General features: G+C 53.8%; 5 protein-coding genes across 5 annotated transcripts; 2 read left to right on the top strand and 3 right to left on the bottom strand.

Moving 5' to 3' along the window:
• Positions 1-5,131: 5,131 nt before the first annotated feature.
• MAM_03591 (Cytochrome P450) lies at positions 5,132-6,934 on the top strand (the record flags this gene model as incomplete). The annotated part of the gene is made up of 4 exons (XM_040822390.1): positions 5,132-5,434; positions 5,561-5,786; positions 5,891-6,009; positions 6,068-6,934. The coding sequence occupies 4 exons, from the start codon at positions 5,132-5,134 to the stop codon at positions 6,932-6,934; spliced, it is 1,515 nt and encodes a 504-aa protein (XP_040679533.1).
• A 2,707-nt stretch (positions 6,935-9,641) lies between these two features.
• MAM_03590 (uncharacterized protein) lies at positions 9,642-9,935 on the bottom strand (the record flags this gene model as incomplete). The annotated part of the gene is made up of 1 exon (XM_040822389.1): positions 9,642-9,935. The coding sequence occupies one exon, from the start codon at positions 9,933-9,935 to the stop codon at positions 9,642-9,644; it is 294 nt and encodes a 97-aa protein (XP_040679532.1).
• Positions 9,936-10,598: 663 nt separating this feature from the next.
• Positions 10,599-13,369, bottom strand: MAM_03589 (ISWI chromatin-remodeling complex ATPase ISW2; the record flags this gene model as incomplete). The annotated part of the gene is made up of 4 exons (XM_040822388.1): positions 10,599-11,452; positions 11,504-12,491; positions 12,546-12,862; positions 12,916-13,369. 4 exons carry the CDS (start codon positions 13,367-13,369, stop codon positions 10,599-10,601), a joined length of 2,613 nt encoding a protein of 870 aa, XP_040679531.1.
• A 688-nt stretch (positions 13,370-14,057) lies between these two features.
• On the top strand, positions 14,058-15,266 carry MAM_03588 (multisynthetase complex auxiliary component p43; the record flags this gene model as incomplete). Its single annotated transcript, XM_040822387.1, has 1 exon — positions 14,058-15,266. One exon carries the CDS (start codon positions 14,058-14,060, stop codon positions 15,264-15,266), a length of 1,209 nt encoding a protein of 402 aa, XP_040679530.1.
• A 387-nt stretch (positions 15,267-15,653) lies between these two features.
• MAM_03587 (DNA-directed RNA polymerase) lies at positions 15,654-19,950 on the bottom strand (the record flags this gene model as incomplete). The annotated part of the gene is made up of 2 exons (XM_040822386.1): positions 15,654-15,704; positions 15,772-19,950. 2 exons carry the CDS (start codon positions 19,948-19,950, stop codon positions 15,654-15,656), a joined length of 4,230 nt encoding a protein of 1,409 aa, XP_040679529.1.
• Positions 19,951-20,754: the final 804 nt, after the last annotated feature.

Genomic DNA, 20,754 nt, shown 5'->3' with positions numbered 1-20,754 from the left:
TGCACTCTGTCTGTGTCGAGGGGCTCGGCGTCAAATCTTCCCGTCGCATGTCACGGGAACCCATTCCACGGGACCGACACACGCAAATTTGGCCCAGAAGACAGGTCATTTTTTTCTTTCTTGTCACTCCATTGCACGGAGTTGTACTGCCAAAGACATGCAGGAGCTCGGGATTGGGGTTGCATCAGTGGCAATCCGCCAGGGCAGGGCTGCCTCGGAATATTCGTAAATTGCTTTTTGACGTTGTAGTACGGAGTAGGTATGCGCGGAAGCCATCCGGCAAGCAGCATCCAAGGTTGAGCCTCCACTATATCCACCGCGTTGGATCTTGACTCTCGGCCCAGGGCAGGGTTCCAACTTCCGAGCATTGGGGGTTGATTTCCACTCCATCAAGAATGCATCCAATACGGAGTAAGGGATCCTGCTCCGGATTGTGGGTTGGAAGTTCCTTTCCCCCCTTGCTCAGGCAAGCACGGGAGTGGCTGGAAGATCCTTCATACTTCTCCTTTGTAGCAGCTGCTACGCCGTGCTTTGTCTGTTTGCCACCATCTTTACTACAACAACCGTTGGAGCCAACCGGATAGAACCGCAGCACCCCGTCTCGAGCTTTTGGTGAATTAATAAATGGGGAACAACGTGGGTGAAAGGCCCAGGTGCCCTTCTGCTCCGTAGTACTGTCTCTCCATAAGTCGACCTGGACGAGATGCCGGAGCATCATCATGACGATAGCGTCTACTCCGTACTCCGTACTCGGCGATGGACAAATTGGGTTGCTGGAGACTGACGGTACGGATCTAGCCGTTATCGTTACCTAGCTAGTTGCGCACGCACCGTCGCCCGCTGTGGTTGTCTCTGACCAAGGTCTCGACCCATCCATATCTAAGCATAGGACTTCTTCACTACAGCCAGATTTCCGAGCGTCAACCCGCCCATCAAGTGGGACTTAAGCACGTTGGCGATGAGTGGCGGCGCCGACTGGACCATCAGAGTCAGCAACTTTCATGAAAGAATCAATGTACGTATCTTGCAGAGTAGTGTGCTTCATCATGTCGTTACACAAGGTTGTACGTTCGAGCATGCTCATAGAACGCTCTACCATTGGCAAGCCATTGAACAACCTGTTCTCTCGTCTCCCCCTCGACGGAGGCCAAGTGAAACAAGACCAATGTCTCAGGGGCTCCGATATCGAGCGGCAGTAAAAGATGTAGTACGGGGTACGGACTACTCCGTAGTAGTTGTCCGAAATACTCTGACCTTGGTACACTTTCCATCATGTCCCCGCACAGGGAGGCATGCAACCAGATGATCCTCGGTCGATATAGAAGTCGGGTGTGCCTTGACCGCCTAGGGCAGGGACCAACGACGACCGTCCCAACTTCCTCTCCCCAATGGATAATCTGCTTGAACGGCTGAGGCGGATCTAGTTCCCTTCGAATGGGGTAATCGACCTGCTGCAAGAGCATGGCTGAGGAAGCCCTGTCCTCTTCCAAGTGAGCAAGCCGTCCCGTGGCCCCCACAGTCCATGTTTCAATAGTGTTGATCAACTTGATAGTCGTATGTACTCCCTAGCTGAAGAGGGATAAGTCCTCTGTATCTTGAGCGTTGGAACTTGAGCAGACGCGACTGAGTCTAATGGCAGTCGACTGCGCTCCAAGACACTAGCAACAAAGGCTTTTGCAAGTCCTTCAACACAAACGGCCAGCAGCGTTAAATAATCATCCGTTGGATGATTCTCGCTCAACGCACTTGATGTCGTTTGACTCAGTATTGTGTTCATCTCACCACATTGTCTCACCCAATGCCTGCAGAGCGCACAGGCGCAAGTGACACGACATGCAGCGACTAACGTTATCCTATCGCCAGTTTGAGGCTTGGAGGTAGTACTCCGTAGCACTGGGCTCAACGACAGCTACACTCAGCTTTGAGGGCAGCAGCAGTAAGCTTGGCGCTTCAGCTCCTGGGCAGAATCTACTCCGAGGCATGTCGTTGGCTACGAAGGCATCCAGACTGGAGGAAAACTCTCGCCGTGGAAGAATAAATCTTATGCGCGTGACATAACGTCGGTCAAACGGCTCCAGCTTGGAATAAGTTGTTGATTGGAGGGCACACTAGCGTTGAAGACTGTGTGTTCTTAGCAAGCTTGCCCTCAATCTAATACTATTAGCATTGAACCCGTCGATGGGATGGCTACTCCCCCGAATGGGCTTCGCAAGACATACCACATAATACGAATTTGTCCGACCCGGGGCTCGATTTGATCCCAAGCTTAGTTCTACTTTAGGCTGAAAACCGGTCTCGGCCGACTTGCAATGCTGAGGAGCTCGTCGAAAATGTCCCACACAAATCCCCATGCCGTCATCTCACTCCATCTAATAGTCTTCATGCTGCCGTCATGACCGGGCAAAGGATGCGTTGGTACTCACAGAATATTTGGCCCCGGCGGCCAGCCTCTCTCACTCTGCTTTCGTAAGGTATGTAACGTTATGTATGCGGCCAGGAGACCGACATTTGTGGACAACCAGACACGGGTACGCTTGTAACGGTCCACCACGTTGCCACAATGGCATGACATTTGGACGAGTGAAGCGGCTCTTGGAACTGTCCAAACTCCCCCCGCGCCCGCGCGGCTAATAAAAGTGCCATTCGAACAACTGAAAACACAAACAATGCCTGTTTCTGTCGCCCCGAACCCCCGACGCCCTTGACCGCCCAGCCGCCTCTTCTCTGTTTATGTACCAGTGTCCCATGTCCCTAAGAGCATTGTCTTCTTCTGGGAATCTTTGTTGCATAGACCAGGACGCCGGCAAAGGAAGGTGACAAAACGATTGGGGTCTCCTGAAAAGGGCTCAAACATCCATTCACATCTAGATTCACCAGCACGTGTAACCCGTTCAAACGAGCCAAAACGATGCCAATGAACCAGCCTTGCATGAGGTCCACTCGCAATGTTGTCTCATGATGCGGTATCCTTGATGCTGATCGGTTCTATCGCGTCGAAGAACGATAACCGCCTTATGAATATTCATTGCTTGCCAAGCAAAGCGGAATTGCAGGTTTGCAAATTCCAGCACGCTTAATTCTGCCCCACGGAATCTTCCATCGGCAATCCAAGCGCTCCTCACAAAGGTCGAAGATGATTCATGCCGCAATCCGCATGCCCGAGAGAGCAAGCAGTGTCGTCATGATAGTCATCGGAAAAGTGGCGAATCGGCGGGACTGCCGCAGCAATCTTGCGGTGCGGATGGTTGCGAAGGAATGGAAGGGAATCTTTGATAGCCCTTCCTTGTGTCATCAGAAGTTCTGCAGCAACATCTAACATCACGGTGGGTTCTCCAAGTGTCTTGGCAGATGCCCCAATACTATCCTTCTGCTAAGACGCCGAGTGTACAGCATGACGGAATATTGAGCCCGCTGTTTTGAGTTGTAGCAACCGCGCTTCCAGAAAACGAGCCACAGGGCTCAGTCATGTTTTGCTGAGAATCCCCGATACTAACCTCCGTTCGGCGACCAACTGTTTGGCATCGACTCTTTCGGAAAGTCGGTAGTTGACCCATTGCGTCAGACGGCCCTGCCGAGTATTGGCGCCCTCATCGTGGAGGATTCGCACTTGGTCGAATTTGAAGCGTGGTACTGCGCCGGCTGGGCCGCTGAAATTAGTTGCAACCACATTGTGCTGATGGAGCTTGGTGAAAGACCTCGTCGCATGTGAAGCCGTCGTCTGTCCATCATATGTTCGTCGCCGAAGCCACACACCTGTCATGCCGTAAGAGCCTTTTCATTTTTGTCAAAAGGGGCGGTTTGACCGGATTTCGATACATGGTAAGTCAGATAAGATGGATATGGAGGCAACGTGCCGTCTCATGCGCAGCTCTCAGTTGAACTTTCAAATGGACGGACATAAAATGGAGGGAGGAATCTAGGTTAGAAGCTTGGTCACTTGGTGCCTGAGGCCCCTACCCTATAGTGCAGTCTGTATACCTAGATACTTTGTACGTCGGCTAGCGTTTGTGCGCTTATTAGTCATTACGCAATCAACCAAGTATTCATCGTGACATCTCGTTTTTTGACGACCATTCAGTCATAGATCACCCGTGGTAGCGGATTGATGGGCTGGGGAAGCCCCGACCATTCCCTGGTTTCCGAAGTTACAACCGACCCGCGGATTTCTGTACTTTTGTCTCGCAGTCGGTAACCAATTGACCAAGGTCAGTCTGGACTCCAAACCAATGCAAAATTAAACCGTCCTTTAGACTCATATGCCTGAATAATTAGGATCCAGGCGGGGGAGGCGCCAAAGCGACGAGGTGTGAAACAACCGACATGGCCCGTCAGAAGCCATTGCAACTCTGGGCTGCGTCCGGGTCAGCGACTAGGATGAACCAGCTGAAAATATGTCTGCAGCCACGACATCGACATTGATGCCGCTTCTGTCACGAACCTGGTCGCCAGTTTACTAGGTCGTTTACGAGTTGGCCCTCGGGAAAGCCCAGGTTGATCTGGAGAATGTGGCAGACGAAAAAGGCGACATCAGTTGGCGCCTCAAGAGTCGAGACGAGCCGTTTGAGCTGCCACTATTGACATTTGACTTCGGACACAGAGGCAACCGTCAAAACGTTTCTTTTTTTGCCGATACCCCAGGATCAAAGCCGGTCCAGAGACGACTACATGCATACTTTCAAGTAGGCCTATCGGTGCCGCACGTATTCAATCGCAAGCTTTGATACGCCACCATCAGCCCCCTGAGATGGACCATACTTTTCTTCCTACTAGAATGGTGTGTACTCCGGACTTGTGATTCAAAAACACGGGTTGCATTGGTGTCACGCGGCGGAGTTAGTCAAAGTGGTTGGAATGTCTCCAAAAAGGGTGCAACCCCTCCCAGAGAACGGAGCAGCTACATACTAGTGAGGCAAGGCCGGTTTTCCAGGATTCGCATGGCTGCAAGACCTGTCATATCGGGAAGTGGGTAGGTATAATGCATTTGTTCTCGCAGTTTTCCTTTCCCCGCCGCATCATTGTTTGAGTCAAGTTTACGGAAATCATGCAAGAACAAGACATTCTCTCCTACTAATAACCGCGTAGACGGATTCCGAATCTGACAGTTTCGTGCTGCCTTCATCATCATTCCGCAATGTCCGTGCTAACCACCACCGGGGCTCATCTTGTTGCCCTTCTTTTGCTGTATGTCCTCGTCAGAGTGATTTGGGAAGTCTTCTTGTCGCCTCTTCGAACTTTCCCGGGTCCATTTGCGTCCAAGTTTACCGATGCATGGAGGGCTTTCCTGACAACCCGTGGCAATGTGGACTCTACCACTCGAGGGTGGCATAGGAGATGGGGCCAAGCCGTTCGAATTGGGCCGAATACGATTAGTCTGAGTGACCCCAAGTTGATCAAAGAGGTGTACGCCAGCACAAGTAAGAAAGCGTGGAAGAAGGTTAGAAAACACCGTCGAGTGAGAGACAGAGCGGGAGGGGGCGCTCGTTGGCCTGTGTCCCGTCTCAGGGAAAGCCGAGGAGGAAAAAAAAAAAAAAGTACTATGCAAGCTTACTATTCTGACTAGAGCCAAATGTACCGTGTCAACGATGCACTTATCGACGGTCGAAGAATCTCCAACATCTTCAACACTCATGATGAGGAGTTTCACAAAAAGTATGCCAGGCCGATTGCTGGCTTTTGGACTCTGACAAAGCTCCTGGAACTTGAACCATTGATGGACGAGACTATCCAGAAGTTTGTCAACAAGCTGGGCAGCAAGTTCGCGGATGGCCTCACGCCAGATACCGTCTGTATGATGGAAGATTGGCTTACATACTGTGAGATGCTTGAAACCACGGAGCCGTGACCATGTCTTTGATGACGGGGGAGGGGGCGCGCTGACTTGGCTCATTAGTTGCTTGGGATTTTGCTGCCAATGTTACCTTTGGAGAGCATTATGGTTTCATCGACCAGGAAAAGGATATTGAGGGCATGATTAAAGAATCATCCGATGGCCTTCGCTACTTCGCACCGGTAAGTAGGATGCCCAGAGACACGACCTGTACAGCAGCACAGCTGATAAACAGAGAAGGTGTCTCAAGCGCCTTGGCTCGATGGTTGGCTGGACAAGAATCCCATCTACCGCATTGGCCCCAAGCCATTAGTCAATGGCTTGTTATACACCGTTCGTCGCCTGGCTGATTACCAGAGGAAGCTTGCCGAAGGAACCCTCGAACGCGCCAAGGTAGACACGCTTATAGACAAGTACTACGGGCTCAAAGACATCTACCCTGATGTCGCGGACGGCAATCAACTCGTCAATTGGCTCATGCTCAATGTTTTGGCGGGAGGGGATTCCACGGCCGGAGCGTTGAGACCCATTGTGTACCATCTTGGAAAACGCCCGGAAGCGCAAACAAAGTTGCAGAGCGAGCTGAAAGCAGCGCAGCTCTCTGTGCCCGCCCAGTGGAGAGACATCTGCAAGCTGCCTTACCTGGACGCAGTGATCCGCGAGGCGGCACGCCTGAATCCAGCCGTGGGCTTGATGTTTGAGCGAGAAGTTCCTGCAGCCGGGTTCCGGCTTCCGGACGGCCGCTTCGTCCCAGCCGGGACAAACGTCGGCATCAACCCCAACGTCGTGACGAGGGATGTCGGCGTTTTCGGCGAGGATGTAGACGAGTTTGTTCCAGAACGTTGGCTGCAAAGGTGCGACGAGGACGGCGACCAGTTCGTACGGCGTCGCCGACGAATGGAGGAGTCCGGGGACTTCATGTTCGGCGCAGGAAGCCGAACTTGTACGGGGAAGCTCTTCGCCAAGATGGAAATGTACAAGCTCATGGCCACGTTGTACACCATGTTTCACGTAAGTGCTACTCCCCATCACTTTCCGCCGAGCCGACTGCCGCAGCCAAACACCCGGGTAACGACACATTGCGGGCGGAAGAGCTTTGAGGTTTGACGAAGCTTGCTAACCCCGCGCGAAACCGAAAAGATTCGGCTTCCTGACCTCAACCACGAGTGGAACTACTGCAATTCATGGTTCATGTACCACAGTAATATCCCAATGCTCATCACGAGAAGGGAACACGACTGAAGGGAAAGGGGTTCGATCCAGACGAAGGCGTCTGTCAGCTGTGGTCGGGACGGGAGCTGTCTAGACGAGAGAACCCAAGCTAGGCGAGCCGGTTCGGGCGAAGCTGCGAAGCCTAGAGTGATGGGTACTCCACGGGCGGCGAGCGGTCTGGAGAGAGGCGAAAGTGAATACCAGGATGGCGACGAAGAGATTGAATATAGCAACAGTCTTTTTCCCGGACACGTTCTCACTCCAAGACGAGGTGGATTTGTCCGGCGTCGGGCCTCCCACAGCGCCCGCCATGGGCTTTCGTCGTGCCGTGAACTTGATTTCGCCGCAAGGTTCTGGACAGCCGGGCATAAGAAGAAACTGGTTCGTACTACTGGCCTTCTTATACCGGCAAGCACCTCCTTGACGACGCCCCCAAAGTTCCGAATATTCCGTAGCTCTAGAAGTGTGACGAGGCAAGGTCCGTGCAAGCTCCTGGGCTCCTGGACAACAACAGATGTGACACAAGGAAACTGTTTTCGCCCTGTTGACCCTTTTCGACCGACAAAGCACGCCTCGACAAACCATGCCAAAGTTCCGAGCCTTCCCGTCGTCAAAATCCCACGGCCGACGGCGCCAGGTGGAGCAATATGCGTGCCGTCGAATCCACGGACGGCACGGGATTGCCCGAAAGACGTTGAAATCTGGAGCTCCATGGCCCGTCAGTCTAGAAGGCCCCTCGGAAGATCTAGCTAGGTCTCATTGGGACGCCTCTGGTTCGCCGTCTGGCCCGAAGTAGGCACTAGGGGGCGAACTGACGCAGCTGAATTACGCCCTCCCATCCTTTGCCGTTGCATTTACAACGCTCTAGCGTGTGTTGAAGACGCATCGGACGATGACGAGCGGGATAGGACATGACCAAGCATGCACACTTTATGCGCGAGGACCCGCCGTTCCGTCTCCGTGGTACCATAGTCCTATCCGTGCTCTGCCTATATCCAGCAAGAGTGGCACACAGGATCAGGATCCGCCTCGTTGCTGCGTGGGAGGAGCATCTGTACAGCTCATGTAGCCGAGGCTGGCTGCATTCCCTGCTTTGGACGTGAAGGATTCCGTCTAGAAGCCGTCTAGTATGATGATGTCCCTGTCACACCGCCCGGGGACTCGGCCAAGGTTGAGATGGTGTCGTGCTCCTGAGTCCTGGCGAGGAGAACCCTGCCGGCAACAAAACGGACATGGCAACGACCTGGCTGTGTCTGTGGAAGGTTTCGGTGCCCGGCCACGTCGAGACTAGATGGAGACTCGGGCTTTGGAACCATACTTCTCTTCACCACCAAGAGGAAACCAATGGCGGGATTGTCTCGGCCACCACGCAACGGCCTACCGGCGACGAAAGGATGAAAACCTGCGCCAGTGTACTCCTTGCCGACGCGGATCTTGCTCCGATGGCCACTGTCGGGGTCACTATGTACCTGGGATGAAGATTTGCCCCGACTAGGCACGTATCGTGTATCACAGCGTATCACGTACTACGTAGCACCACGTACCACGCGTCATACCCTCCGGCGCCACTTGGAAACAGACAGTTTGGAGGCCTTTTTGTGTCCATAGACCAGGCAATATACAATGTGAGTACGGAGCACTACCGGGCTTGATCAGCACCGCGGGCAATGCTCGTCTGCCCCTGGCCTGGCTGGAACCTCCCCAAGGATATCGCTCACCAGCCCATTGACGGAAACGCCCAAACCATGACCTTTGAAGAATCCGTCTACTGGGCGGAACAGACGCGGGCCTCGAACCGTCAGCGCTCTCCGTAATGGCTTCTCGAAGTGCCGCCAGCCTTGGGCCGCGACGTCTGCAGCACAGCACAGTCCGGCGTATTCTCAAGCCATGAGGAATTCACCACGGGCGTCTCTTGAAGGGATCATGTGAGAGGCGTTCCTCGGCCTCGACGACCGACGTCCCGTTCACACCTACGGCGACCTGTACTTTTGCATCTTAGCCGCGTCCCCCAGATCAGCTCCGCCGTTCCGCAGTTCTCCCATAGCCCAGGGCTCACCGGCGCCTTTTCCATCCTGAGCTTCACCTACACTCGCTCGCCCTGGTGGCGCCAGGAGTCCCGATTCGCAAGGACAAGGCCGCCATGCCTCCCGACGAGGAGACGTTTGATCCGCAGCCGCGCAGCACGCGCAACCAGGTCGACCAGAGTGGTCTGCCGGAAGAGAGGGTTCCGTCTCCAACTTGCTCAACCTGTTCTACCTACGTGCTGGGCGGGCCGACGACAACCGTCTCGGGCGAGGCGTCTGTCTACTCACGTACCGAGGGCCTCGATGACGGCCACGAGTCCGGCGAGAAGGCGTGGGGGCGAAGCGAATGGAACTGCGGGACTGCATTGTAAAGATGCTACTGTACAAGAAAGCACGACAGCACGACAGCCATGATTCATGACCTGCGTGACGTGAGTTGCTGGCGGTTTGCCTGGGCAGGTTTCAGGGCTTGCCTCCCGGCCCCGTTGGTACCGTTGCTCGCCAGGCCGAAGCATGCATGCATGCTCATGAGCTCGGTGGCCGCCCCTTTGACACGAAGAATCTCCCCCTCCTGAGTCCTAGAGCGCCAACACTGCGGCGGCGGCGGCGATCCCCAGAACAGGCGCAATCTTGACCTGGCCCGTCGGGACGGCCAGGCCAGTCGACGCCCTCGTGCTGCCTGTCGCCGCGGCCGACCTGGAGCCCGATGCGGACGTCGCGCTCGTCCCTGCAGCAGAAGCAGAGGCCGAGCCGGTGGTGTCGACGACGGGCGGGAAAGTGTGCAGCGGCGGCTGCATCGTCGGATGAGGAGACGTCTGCTGGGCCGCGGCGGCCAGGGCGAAAGCGAGCAGCACCTGGCGGTGGATCTTCATCGCGAGAAGAAGAAGAAGAAGAAGAGGAAGAATTAGAAGAATTGCAAGTCGGTACGGAACGAAGACGGGTGGTGAGTGCGACGTGTTCCGCGCGGCGGTGGTATGCGGCTGTCTTGTGTGCGTGCCCAGGCGTTGGCCGTGTGGACAAACCTGTCGCGCGGCTCGCATCTCGCCATGCCGGGCTTTAAATACATTGTCGACCGAGGCAAGGGAAGAAACACACGCGAAGAGCCTGGTTTCGACCCCTTGCACGACGGGTTGGTTGGCGTGGCGCCAACCACGTACGATGGCTTGGAGGAGCAGGAGATGAGCGAGATGAGCGAGCCGTTGCTTGTTACTCGTTGAGGAAGGTCGTGTCATGGCCGCCTTGCGAGCCCAGCCACGCAGGACCGTGGCGCAGGTGGTTGCATCGTGAGTGAGTTGCAACACGAGCAAGCCGACGGGCAAGTGAATTGACGGTGGAATCCAGCGGCCGGGTTCGGCAGCATCCCTGCGACGTGATTTTAATCGCGTCGGTTTGACGATATCAACGCCCTCGCTAGCGTGAAGCCCCGGGCCGGGCACTCGCAGTCTGCTTCAAAACGTTTGCAACAGAGGCGTCGCGTGTCAAGTCTGGGAATACAATACAGGTACACCTCGCAGCGTCTACTTCTGGCCGCATCTCTAATCCTTTCTCGCCATCTTGATAGAATCCGCACCCGTCTCAACCACACGGTACCCGTCCGCATCACCCAGACCACTGGCCGCTCTATCGTATGCCTCGTCCGATCTATCACACAGCAATTCAATGTCCTCTTCGCTCAGAATCTCATCACCTCCCGATGCCTCATATACCTGGCCATCCTTCAGCAGCAAAGCCCGCAGCGTCTCTGCGTCAAGCTGTTCCTTGTTTTCCATCTTCTGGCCCATGCTCTTGAACCCTCCCTTTTTTATCACGAGCTTTTCCAGACGGCGCTTGGCGTCTGCTGACATGAGGAGGGACTCTTCAACTGTATCCTTCGTGGCGAGGCGATACACAATGACCGGTCGAGTTTGGCCGATGCGGTGGCACCGATCTTGCGCTTGAAGGTCTTGCTGAGGGTTAAAGTCGCTGTCATACAGTATGACGGTGTCGGCTGATGCCAGGTTGATGCCCTGGCCTCCCGCCCTGGTTGACAACAGAAAGAGATTGTAGTCAGCGTCGTTGTTGAAGTCGTGTATTTGTTGCCGACGGCTGTCCTGTGGGACGGACCCGTCGATGCGGCAGACGTTCCAGCCTCGGAGCTCCCTGCTATAATCCTCCAGGATATCCAGCTGGGTTTTAAACTGCGAGAATATCAACACCTTGTGTCCCCTCTCGAATAGCTTCTGCAAGAGTCGATCGAGAAGCAGCATTTTCCCTGAAGAAGTGATGATGGATTCGTCGACGGGGACATCGGTGCATGTAGCCCAGGGGTTGTAGAAGTTATGAGGGCTGTTGCACACCAGTCTCAACTGGGCCAGGGGGTTTCCCAGTTTCTTCTGCGCCAGTTGTTTTTCTGCATGATGCGGTTAGCTGGATTCTCAACATGTCAGTACCCAAAACTTACTGGCAAGTTCTAATGTCTGCGCTCTTTCCACTTCTTCTGGCGATTGGAGTTCATCAAGCTCTTCCTCGACGTCACCATCTCTGTCCATCTCGCCTGCGAGCTTGGCTTCGAATGCATCGTCCGATAGGGCATCTTCCTCGTCCGAGTCTGCCTCTTCGTATGTCTTCCCCCTCCGCGGTCTCCCACGCGTGCTGGCTGGGGTTGAGTTGCGGCTTGATCTGGCGCTCTTGCTATCAGATCTCACAGACGTCGGCGGACTTTTCCTCTTCGCAGCCTGCTTTGCTGGAGTTTTGGCGGTCTTCTGGGCATCGCCCTGGACGGGCGAACTAGTTGCGCGCTTCCCCATCATCAAGCTGAAAGCGTTTGGAAGCGAGCACGTTGGCTTGGTTTCATTTTTTTTGCCGCGAGGGCTTTGCCGCACGGCAAGAGAGACTGTGCTTCCGTTTGTGCTTTCATTCTTCTTGGCCGCCGCTGCCGCGCGACTGCTAGATCGCGATGATGCGCGAGTTGAACTGCGCGATGCCATTGCGCTATTGACCTTGTCCAGGACTTTCTGTTCAAGGTACTGCCTTGTATCAATCTCTTTGTTGGTGAAGACATTGTAAAGATCCGTCTGTTCCTTCGTCATTGGCGCGAACAAGACATATTCCCGCTTTCTAGGCAGGTACGCCGCAACGTCCTGCTTGATTCTGCGCAACAGAAGGGGTTGCAAGATCAGATGGATCTTTTTAACCAGGTCCTGCTTCATCTGGTCGGCAATGAATTCTTCGGCGCCTCTCTCATCCTCCAAATCGGAAAAGTCAAACCACGACTCGAATGCTTCCCAGTCAGTAAAGATGTTTGGCAGCAAGAAATGAAGTAATGACCAGAGCTCTTTCAAGTTGTTCTGTAGCGGAGTACCAGTAATGAGCAATCTAGTCGCAGATGAGAATTGCCGTAATTGCTGGAAAAGCTTGGCTTCTGCATTCTTCATCCGATGTCCTTCGTCCTACAATGAAATTAGAGATGTGTAAAACGAGTGCGTAGGCCCTCCGACACATACGATGATGATGAACTCCCACTGGATTCGGGACAGGTTATGCTGATCTCGCAAAACCATTTCATACGAGGTACAAACCACCGGGAACTTGGCCGTTGGCCTGCCACCTTTTAGGTTCTTGAGCATATTGGTCTGGAAAATTTTCGCGCGTTGAGCTTGGTTCCCATGATACATGATGACGGGGATTGATGGAGTCCACTTGTGGAACTCGTCCATCCAGTTCGACAGCGTGCTCAACGGAGCGACGACGAGGTGAGGCCCGAGGTAATTCTCCTGTTCACGGAGCAGTGCGATCAAAGCAATGGTTTGGACGGTTTTGCCTGATGCAGTAGTCAGCATCACCAAGACATGCCACCGGGGTAAAGCTACAAACCCAAACCCATCTCGTCGGCAAGAATCCCGCTCATGCCCTGACAGCAAATCTCAAACATCCAAGTTAGGCCTTCCAACTGGTAGTCCCGCATAGTCCCTCCCACCATGCACTCGGGCTGCTTCGCCATTTGCAGATTATGTTCTCCCAGCGTCTTTCCGTCGAGGCTACTCCCGACTCGTCCTAGAGCTTGCGTCTTCTTGGTGAGGATATCACTGAAAGCCGCGCTTTTCATCAGCAACTCATCCAGCTCTCGGGCCTTGGCCTCGCGCTCCGATTTGGTCTCGGCCTTTTTTTTCCTCGGTTTCCGAGCCGCCAATATTCTTTTCTCCTCTTCCTTTCTGTTCTCATCACGTGCTTCACGCTCTTCCCTGATGAGACTGTCCTCAGTAATGTCGCATAACAAATCAGGCTTGGGCGATGCCACAGGAGGTGGCGAACTCAGAGGGCTTGTCATGGCCGGAGCTTCTGATGGAGCTGATTAGACATCCGATGACATGGTACCAGTCGTCATATGAACGCGACCATGAGCTGTGGCCACGGTGGACAGCGCAACGCACGAAGTAGTGTCTGCCTTGGGATTGATCCTTGGTTGCCACCTGGAAATAAGAAAGATGAAGCCGACAATTTGTACAGACAGTTTGTACCCAAAGCATAAAGGAAGCCGAAGCTGACCGAAACGTGACGTCTTCCGGCAAATCCTACAGTTGAATTGAAACCAACCGAAGCGATTGAGAATGGCAGACGCGCCAGTCCCATTAAAAAGTCATGACGTTGGAAACGCGAATTCGCGCGCAGTCACGTGCCTTGCGTGCCGGATGGTGCGGAGCGCGTTAACGAGGAGGCAAGGCGGTCCACCAGGGCCAGGAACGCACTGGTCATTGGCTGATCCGAGTGGCTCAGCTGGACGTTGCCCCTCCAAGACAACCCCGCCGTTGACAAGAAAAATTCAATGCTGCCCGTTCTCACGACGTACAAGGGTTCACTCAATCCACGCCACAAGTTAACCTACAAGTTTGAGAGAAATCGCCTGCGCCCAGAACAGGCGAATTTCTCCACCAACCCCAACGAAACTGTTTCGCGTCCAGGCTCTTCGTCCTACCATCAGGGCACTCTCTTCCACCTCGTTCAACCCATTGGGCAGAATGGCTTCCATCGCCAGTCAGACGTACACTCCCACCGAGGAGGCCGAAATCCAGCAATGGCTAACCACGTCAGATCGCCTCAGGTCCGGCCATGACAAGGCCACCATCCTCGAGACTCTCAACAGCCATCTCGCCAGCCGCACAACCCTGCTCGGCAGCAAGCCCAGCAAGGCTGACGTAGCAATCTACGAGACGCTCTCTCCCATCGTCGCCAAGTGGTCTCCTGATGAGCGAACCGGCGAAAAGGGCCACCCTCACATCGTCCGCCACCTCGACTTTGTCCAGAACTCTGCCCTATTCGGTCTTGAGCTCAAGGATGACCAGAAGATCCAAGTTGACCAGGACGACGTTCGCTACGTCAAGCCCCCCGTCGATGCCAAAGCCGAGAAGGAGCGCTTGAAGAAGGAGAAGGCCGCCGCCGCCGCCGCCGCCGTCGCCGCCGCCGCCGTAGATGGGAACAAAGAGGCCAGCTTGGTTGATCGCACCAAGGAAAAGGCCAAGGAGAAAATTGACGAGGTCAAGGGTGCCGCGGCGGCGGCCGTGGGCGGGGAGAAACCCAAGAAGGAAAAGAAGGAAAAGGCCCCCAAGCAGCCCAAGGCTGCTCCCGCCGCTGCCCCCCTATCGCCCTGTCTCATCGATCTCCGTGTCGGCCACATCCTCAAGGCCGTACAGCACCCCGACGCCGACTCTCTGTACGTCTCGACCATTGCAATGGGCGATCCGGCCGGCAACGAGGACTACGTTGAATACGAGGGCCAAGTCTGCCGAACCGTCTGCTCGGGCCTGAACGGTCTCATCCCTCTGGAAGAGATGCAGGGTCGTAAGGTCGTAGTCGTGTGTAACTTGAAGCCCGTCAAGATGCGAGGAATCAAGTCGTGCGCCATGGTTCTTGCCGCTTCTCCCAGGGTCAAGGAGGGCGAGGTTGACGAGGACAAGGGCCCCGTGGAACTGGTCGCCCCCCCAGAGGGTTGCAAGGCTGGCGACCGTGTGTTCTTTGAGGGTTGGCAGGGCGAGCCGGAGGGTGTGTTGAATCCCAAAAAGAAGATTTGGGAGACGTTCCAGCCTGGCTTTACCACCACTGACGACTTGGAAGTTGCGTTTGACGCTGGTGTCGTTGAGAAGCTTGGCAAGACTGGCGTTGGCAAGCTGGTCACCGAGACTGGTGGCGTTTGCACCGTTCAGACTCTGAAGGACGCTGCTGTGCGGTAGATACCTAGGTAGATATCAAGTGGAACCGGGTCAGAGTCTCAGAGACCATGCTATGAAACTCGATTGACATCTCCCGTCCTGATCCTGCGCATTCGTAGCAAATTCGGTTTGCATTATTTTGTCTGTATTGTTCCTCCCACCTTTCTCGAAGTACTCCGTCTAACGTACAGATACCTATGCCGTCGCTATATGCAAGTATATAAGAGTCGTGTGCCTCTACCTGGCCAAGCTAGGGCAGCGTGCACAAGGTGCCTTTTCCCTCAACGCAGTGCTGATAAACTCCGATGTAAATGCTCCCGCGATATCAAAAAAATTAAACACTCGGAATAATACCCCCAACGCCAGCTCCCTGGGTTTTTGTTTATTTAATACAACAAGAAACGTGTCTTATGAGAAGAAGTACTTGCTCTCTCGTAGACGTGTGACATCAAAGTCGCCCTAATCAACATGTTAGTTGTCCGTTCACTGTCGGAGTCTGCATAGGTTGCTGAAGGGCAGGCAGTACCTTCTTGGGGACTGGTGGAACAGTGAAAGGCAGCCACACCGGCACAGAGGCGGCACGTCTGGTGACACGCTTGGTCGATTTATTTGGCCCTGTCGTGCCCAGCATGAGTGTTTCAAAATGGCTCATCTTCATGTTCTCCATGAGGCGCTCAGATATGGCTGCGGCGTCGTGTGGATCGTCAGAGTCCATCATACCGTCGTCATCAGCGGCTGTGTCCTCTATCGTCTCGGATGCCATGGTCGCTTCGTCAGTGTCCATTTCATCTTGCGAAATCTCACCCAAGCCTATGTTTTCGAGGTCATTGGTGATGCTGACGTCGATTTCAGCTCCAGCCATCTCCTCATACACAGATGCAGGTGTCACAATCTTCTTGGCAGTTTCCAGATCCCAAGGGTTGCCCGAAAGTCTGAGTGAATTACGTTTGTGCTCCAAAACTAGCTCTTCCTTTGGGCAAAGTTTGCTGCTTTTCCTTAGTTGTTTGATTTTCTTTGCCACGGGAGAGGAAGGGTCAAGATGAGCCAGGTACAGTGAGCCCTTGTGTCTCGCCTTAAACTCGGCTGCAAGGCGACCGACGACGTCTTCTTCGTGGATCCGAATGAAAGCCTCTCGCAAGATACCATTCATGGTATCAATATCAGCAGCGTGTGTCCAGAAAGAATCGTGCACGGCCGCAAAATCCAATCCCTGTTCATGGCATCTCAAGGCTGACAGCAGCATGTGGCTTGCATCCAGGGAGTGAATAAAGTTAGGGGGGAAGCCTTGAAGTTGCTTTCTTTTGTTGACAGGGTCGGTTTGGTCACTGGTCGGGTAGACCACTGCTTGGAGACAGGTCCTGATCTCCCTGGCTGTGTGTTTCCGGTACGGCTGGACCACTGGCATGCGCAGAGGCGTTGTCCAAACTATAGAAGAGCGAAACTGTTTCACGATATCATCCAGTTCATCCTGCTTCTTTCGCCCCCCTTTCTCATAACTCTCCCGAATTTCTTCGAGCTGGGCTGGTGTCAATGCTCGACAGACCCGACCACCAACTTCACCCAGCCAGTACTGAATATCATGGGCGCCGCGGAACATGGTTGCCAAGGCATTGAAGATGTGTCTGGCAATATATGTGGAAAGAATCAGATTTGGTATTCCACATTCCTTTCCCAAATCGGGATACAAGGCATCAATCTGCTTGCAGACTTGCTTCTTAGCTCCAGCGAATGTGACGCCGTAAACGTTGGTCATGACTGTCTGTTTCACAACCTTTCTGGTGATTTTGCCTTGAAGCACCAGCGCAGCCTGATTGTTGGCCTTGGCATCTTTGTCAATGGCCTGCTTGACAAGATCTGCCACTGCAGAATAAACATCCGCCGGTCGTTCGCCGGGTTCGAGATTGACCTGTTTAGCTCCCAAAGTGTCACCACCAAGGGCAGCATAATGCTGAAGACCGTTACAAGTGCCATCTTGATGAACGGGAAGATGTGAGATGAACTTGGTTGGATCCGGCAACTCCAGCGCTGCCTTCAATTCGAAACAGGCAGCCAGACATTGCCACGCTTCTTCCGCTTGGAGCCACCATCGGCTTCCGTCCAAAGGATTTGTGGCGGAATCGATGATGTTGGAGATGTTGTCATCAGTGAAGGCCTCACGTTCGTCAAAACTCGACTTGTCGAGCCCGTACAAATTGGCCAGGTGAATTTTCAGCCATCGAAGACCCCTTTCCCCAAGTGCCCTTCCCTTGGCAAACTTGAGAATCGCTCTGCTGTGATCAGCACCCATGTGATTAAGATAAGTGGGCATTGGATAAGCGCGTCCTCGGTAATCGACATTGTGCGGAAAGTACATGGTCTGATTCCTAAATGCTCGTGCAACCTCGAGTTGGAGGTTCATAAAACACCGCTGAGAGTGCAGCCCAGATCGCTCATTCTCAATTGCTTTGACAGCTTGCATCCAACTCCTTCGCAGCAGCGGATCTGCAGATGAATCCGGCTCTTCCGGGATATGTAACTCGGGGTTCAGGGGTGGCATATTGGCGATTTCTTTTCCAGTGTTCCAGGCCTCCATCATGACATTGAGGACATTCTTGTTGATTCGCCAGGCGGTCTTGCCGAGGACGTCGAGACCTTTAAAAACGTGATTCATGTCCCCTGTTTTGATGGCGGCTTTGGTGTATAGCGCCTGTTCCATGTCGCCCGGCTTCGCACGAACAATTGCCGTTTTGCTATCTAGAAACCCTCCCTCATTCAGCTGGCGCCAAGGTTTGGGCTCAGCAATCATTGGCAGATGCTTGGCAATGTAGTCGCCGATGGGTTCCTTTTTTAGCTGTTCCACAAGATGCGAGTTGAGATGGAGTACACCAACTTTCTTGCCCCTGCGAGGCTGCTGCATGTGTGTGAATGCTGGTTGATTTTGACTAATAAGCTCCTTCGTGGTGGGATGCGTCACCGTAACTTTGATAAAAGCATTTTCGATAAGAGTTTTGAGTAAGAATGAGCCAACCTGTGCGCGAATGGATATGGACCACGGTTCGCGAGTTGCATCTTCCAGCTCCTTGACCGTCTCAGAGACATCTTCAACGATCGTTGCAGTTTCGCGCTGACTGGTTGCATCGGCTACCATGTTCGTTGTGGCACCAGTGAAGTAAACTTTGCGACGTGCTCTGGTGCCCTGCCTACTCAACTTCTTGTCGGAGAGTTGAGCCCTTTCCATCCTTTGTGTCTCAATATCTTCCTGTGCGAGCCTGGCAATATTGTTTACAAGCCTGCTCACTAGCAGTCCTTTATCGGCGCCTTGAGTGGCCCCAAGGCTGAGGAGACAGAGAATGGTAAGAGCTGCCAACCGAGCAGGGTCAGCTTGACTTATCAACGGTCCGTACAGGCATCTGTCGAGATCTTGATCAGACTTGGCGGTTTTGTTCTCGGAAACCTTGGTCAAAGCCACTTCTTCTTTCAGTTTCTCTTCCAGACAGTCAAGCCATCCCGCCATGCGACGAGACAAGGATTCTTCAGCAGAGGATGCTGAGACGGCAGTGGCTATCCCCATCTGCGCGAGATTTTTGTTAGCCTCTCTCCAACGCTCGATTGCGCATCCAATCGAATCTCGCTCTAGCTGTAGCTGAATGTCGCGTCGATCTGCGTTCGACATTTTTGAGATGTCCACGTCCTGCCAGTCCCTGAGCAGGAGAAGACCCTTCTTGAGAAACGTCAATCCAGCACCACGCTGTGGTGTGGGCAGAGGTTCTGCAATCTCGTCGCACGATACAGCATCCACAGTCTGGTCAATGGAGGCTTCAGCTGATCTTAATTGAGCGTGTTCTTCAGTCAACGCGGACAGCTCTACATCTTCGTCCGGATCCACGGTGAAATTGTACGTTGGGCAAATCTCGGTGATGACCGCTAGATCCTGGTCGCTGAGAACATCATCCATACTAAGGACCCGAAGACCTGATTCGCCGGGGGCCATGCCCATGTACCTGTTGACCAGACGGTCAAGTCTCGAACCTCGCTCAGACAGAAGGGAAGCCTTGAGCATGCAAGCAATAGTCTCGGCGGTATGTGGAAGGCCTTTGCTTCGAATCTGCAATTCGTACCACTTGTGAAGTTCTTCGGCCTGTCGTAGGTCCGGGCTGTTTCGCATCTGTTTAATTGAGGCTCGCAGGTACTGGTTGTTGAGTATAATACGCTCCTCGCCAGAGAGCACCCCCGTTGCGTTTATCCTCTTCAACACTAAAGCGGCCCTGTCGAGTTTGCCAACACGAATGCATGCATCAAATACAGGCAGCATGTCTTCTGTATCGCCAGGGATGCCATATGTATTGATTTTAGTGGCTGACCTGGGAGGCCCAGGTTCGGGAATCGTCAAGGGGGCTGGAGAATCGAAAGGCCGCATGTCATGGGAGCGAAGCGCGGAAGGCTGAAATGGTGGCATTGAAGAGCTCTGAAGGTGATGGTACGGCGTGGACTCGAATTTGAAGTCGTCAATGGCCGTCGCTAAGCTTCTTTCGTGGATGTACTGGCCCGGGGAGGACTCCAGACTGCGACTCCGCCATGGCCGACATGGGCGTGTGATGACCAACCTCCGGCACTGCGATGACAAACTTGTCGGCGCAACGGAAGGGAGTCTTCTCGGTGGCCCAAATGAGCGTTTTGTTGCCGCTCGGCGAGCAAGGACGCTGCTCCTCGTTTGTCGACTGAGCATCTTCGTGACGAGGCGCGAGACGGAAGCGTGAACTCAACAGGCTGCGTAGCTGCTGAGGCAAGGGTAAAATTATTAAATCATTGAAATGAAATAAGGCAAGCTCCCAAAAGTCACAAAAATACAAAAGATGAATGGGTGAGCCTGAATACCGAATTCGCGAAGGGAATGAAGGAGCGAAAGATTGTAGATCCCACAGCCATTCATTGACAGGAGAACGGGTCCGTCAAAAAAATTCGCCTGGCTGCCAAGTCGGTCCCCGGATTGGCCACTCCGGGGAGGCATCACGTGGGCGTCTCTGAGCTGATGCTAAGGGACCCACTAAAAAGTTGGAGCTTCATCGGCCACTTCTGCAACGGCTGGGAAGTTGCTCTCGTTGGTGGCAACATCAATCGCACCAGATCAAAAACCACCCGTGTTCTAAGGAAGCCAGGATGATACCACGGCCAGTGGTCGCGGCATTGGGGTGCTGCGCCTGCAGAAATGCCATTTTTAGAGCTGTTGTGGCTGGATCGCCACCGGCCTTCCGACATCTGGAACCTCACTTTATACAAATTTCCCTGCCACCTAGCAGATTCTTTTCTTCCGACCGACACATTCCTCTCAGCTCAGTGCAGAAAAAGGCCTCAAAGACCTCACAGAATCATGATGACTTACAAAAAAGCACCACAAAAGCCGAGTCTGCTACCGACAATCCTTGGTTCCTCGAGGTTGAGCCGCCGAGACATCCCCCAAGCCTTCACACGCCTTCCCTCCCAAAGGCGCCCGAAGGGTCTCCCGCATTTATAGCCCCAATAATCCAATATA

This window comes from Metarhizium album (genome assembly GCF_000804445.1).
Source record: "Metarhizium album ARSEF 1941 chromosome Unknown scaffold_7, whole genome shotgun sequence".
Classification (NCBI taxonomy): Eukaryota; Fungi; Ascomycota; class Sordariomycetes; order Hypocreales; family Clavicipitaceae; genus Metarhizium; species Metarhizium album.
This window is presented reverse-complemented; position numbering and strand designations above follow the sequence as displayed.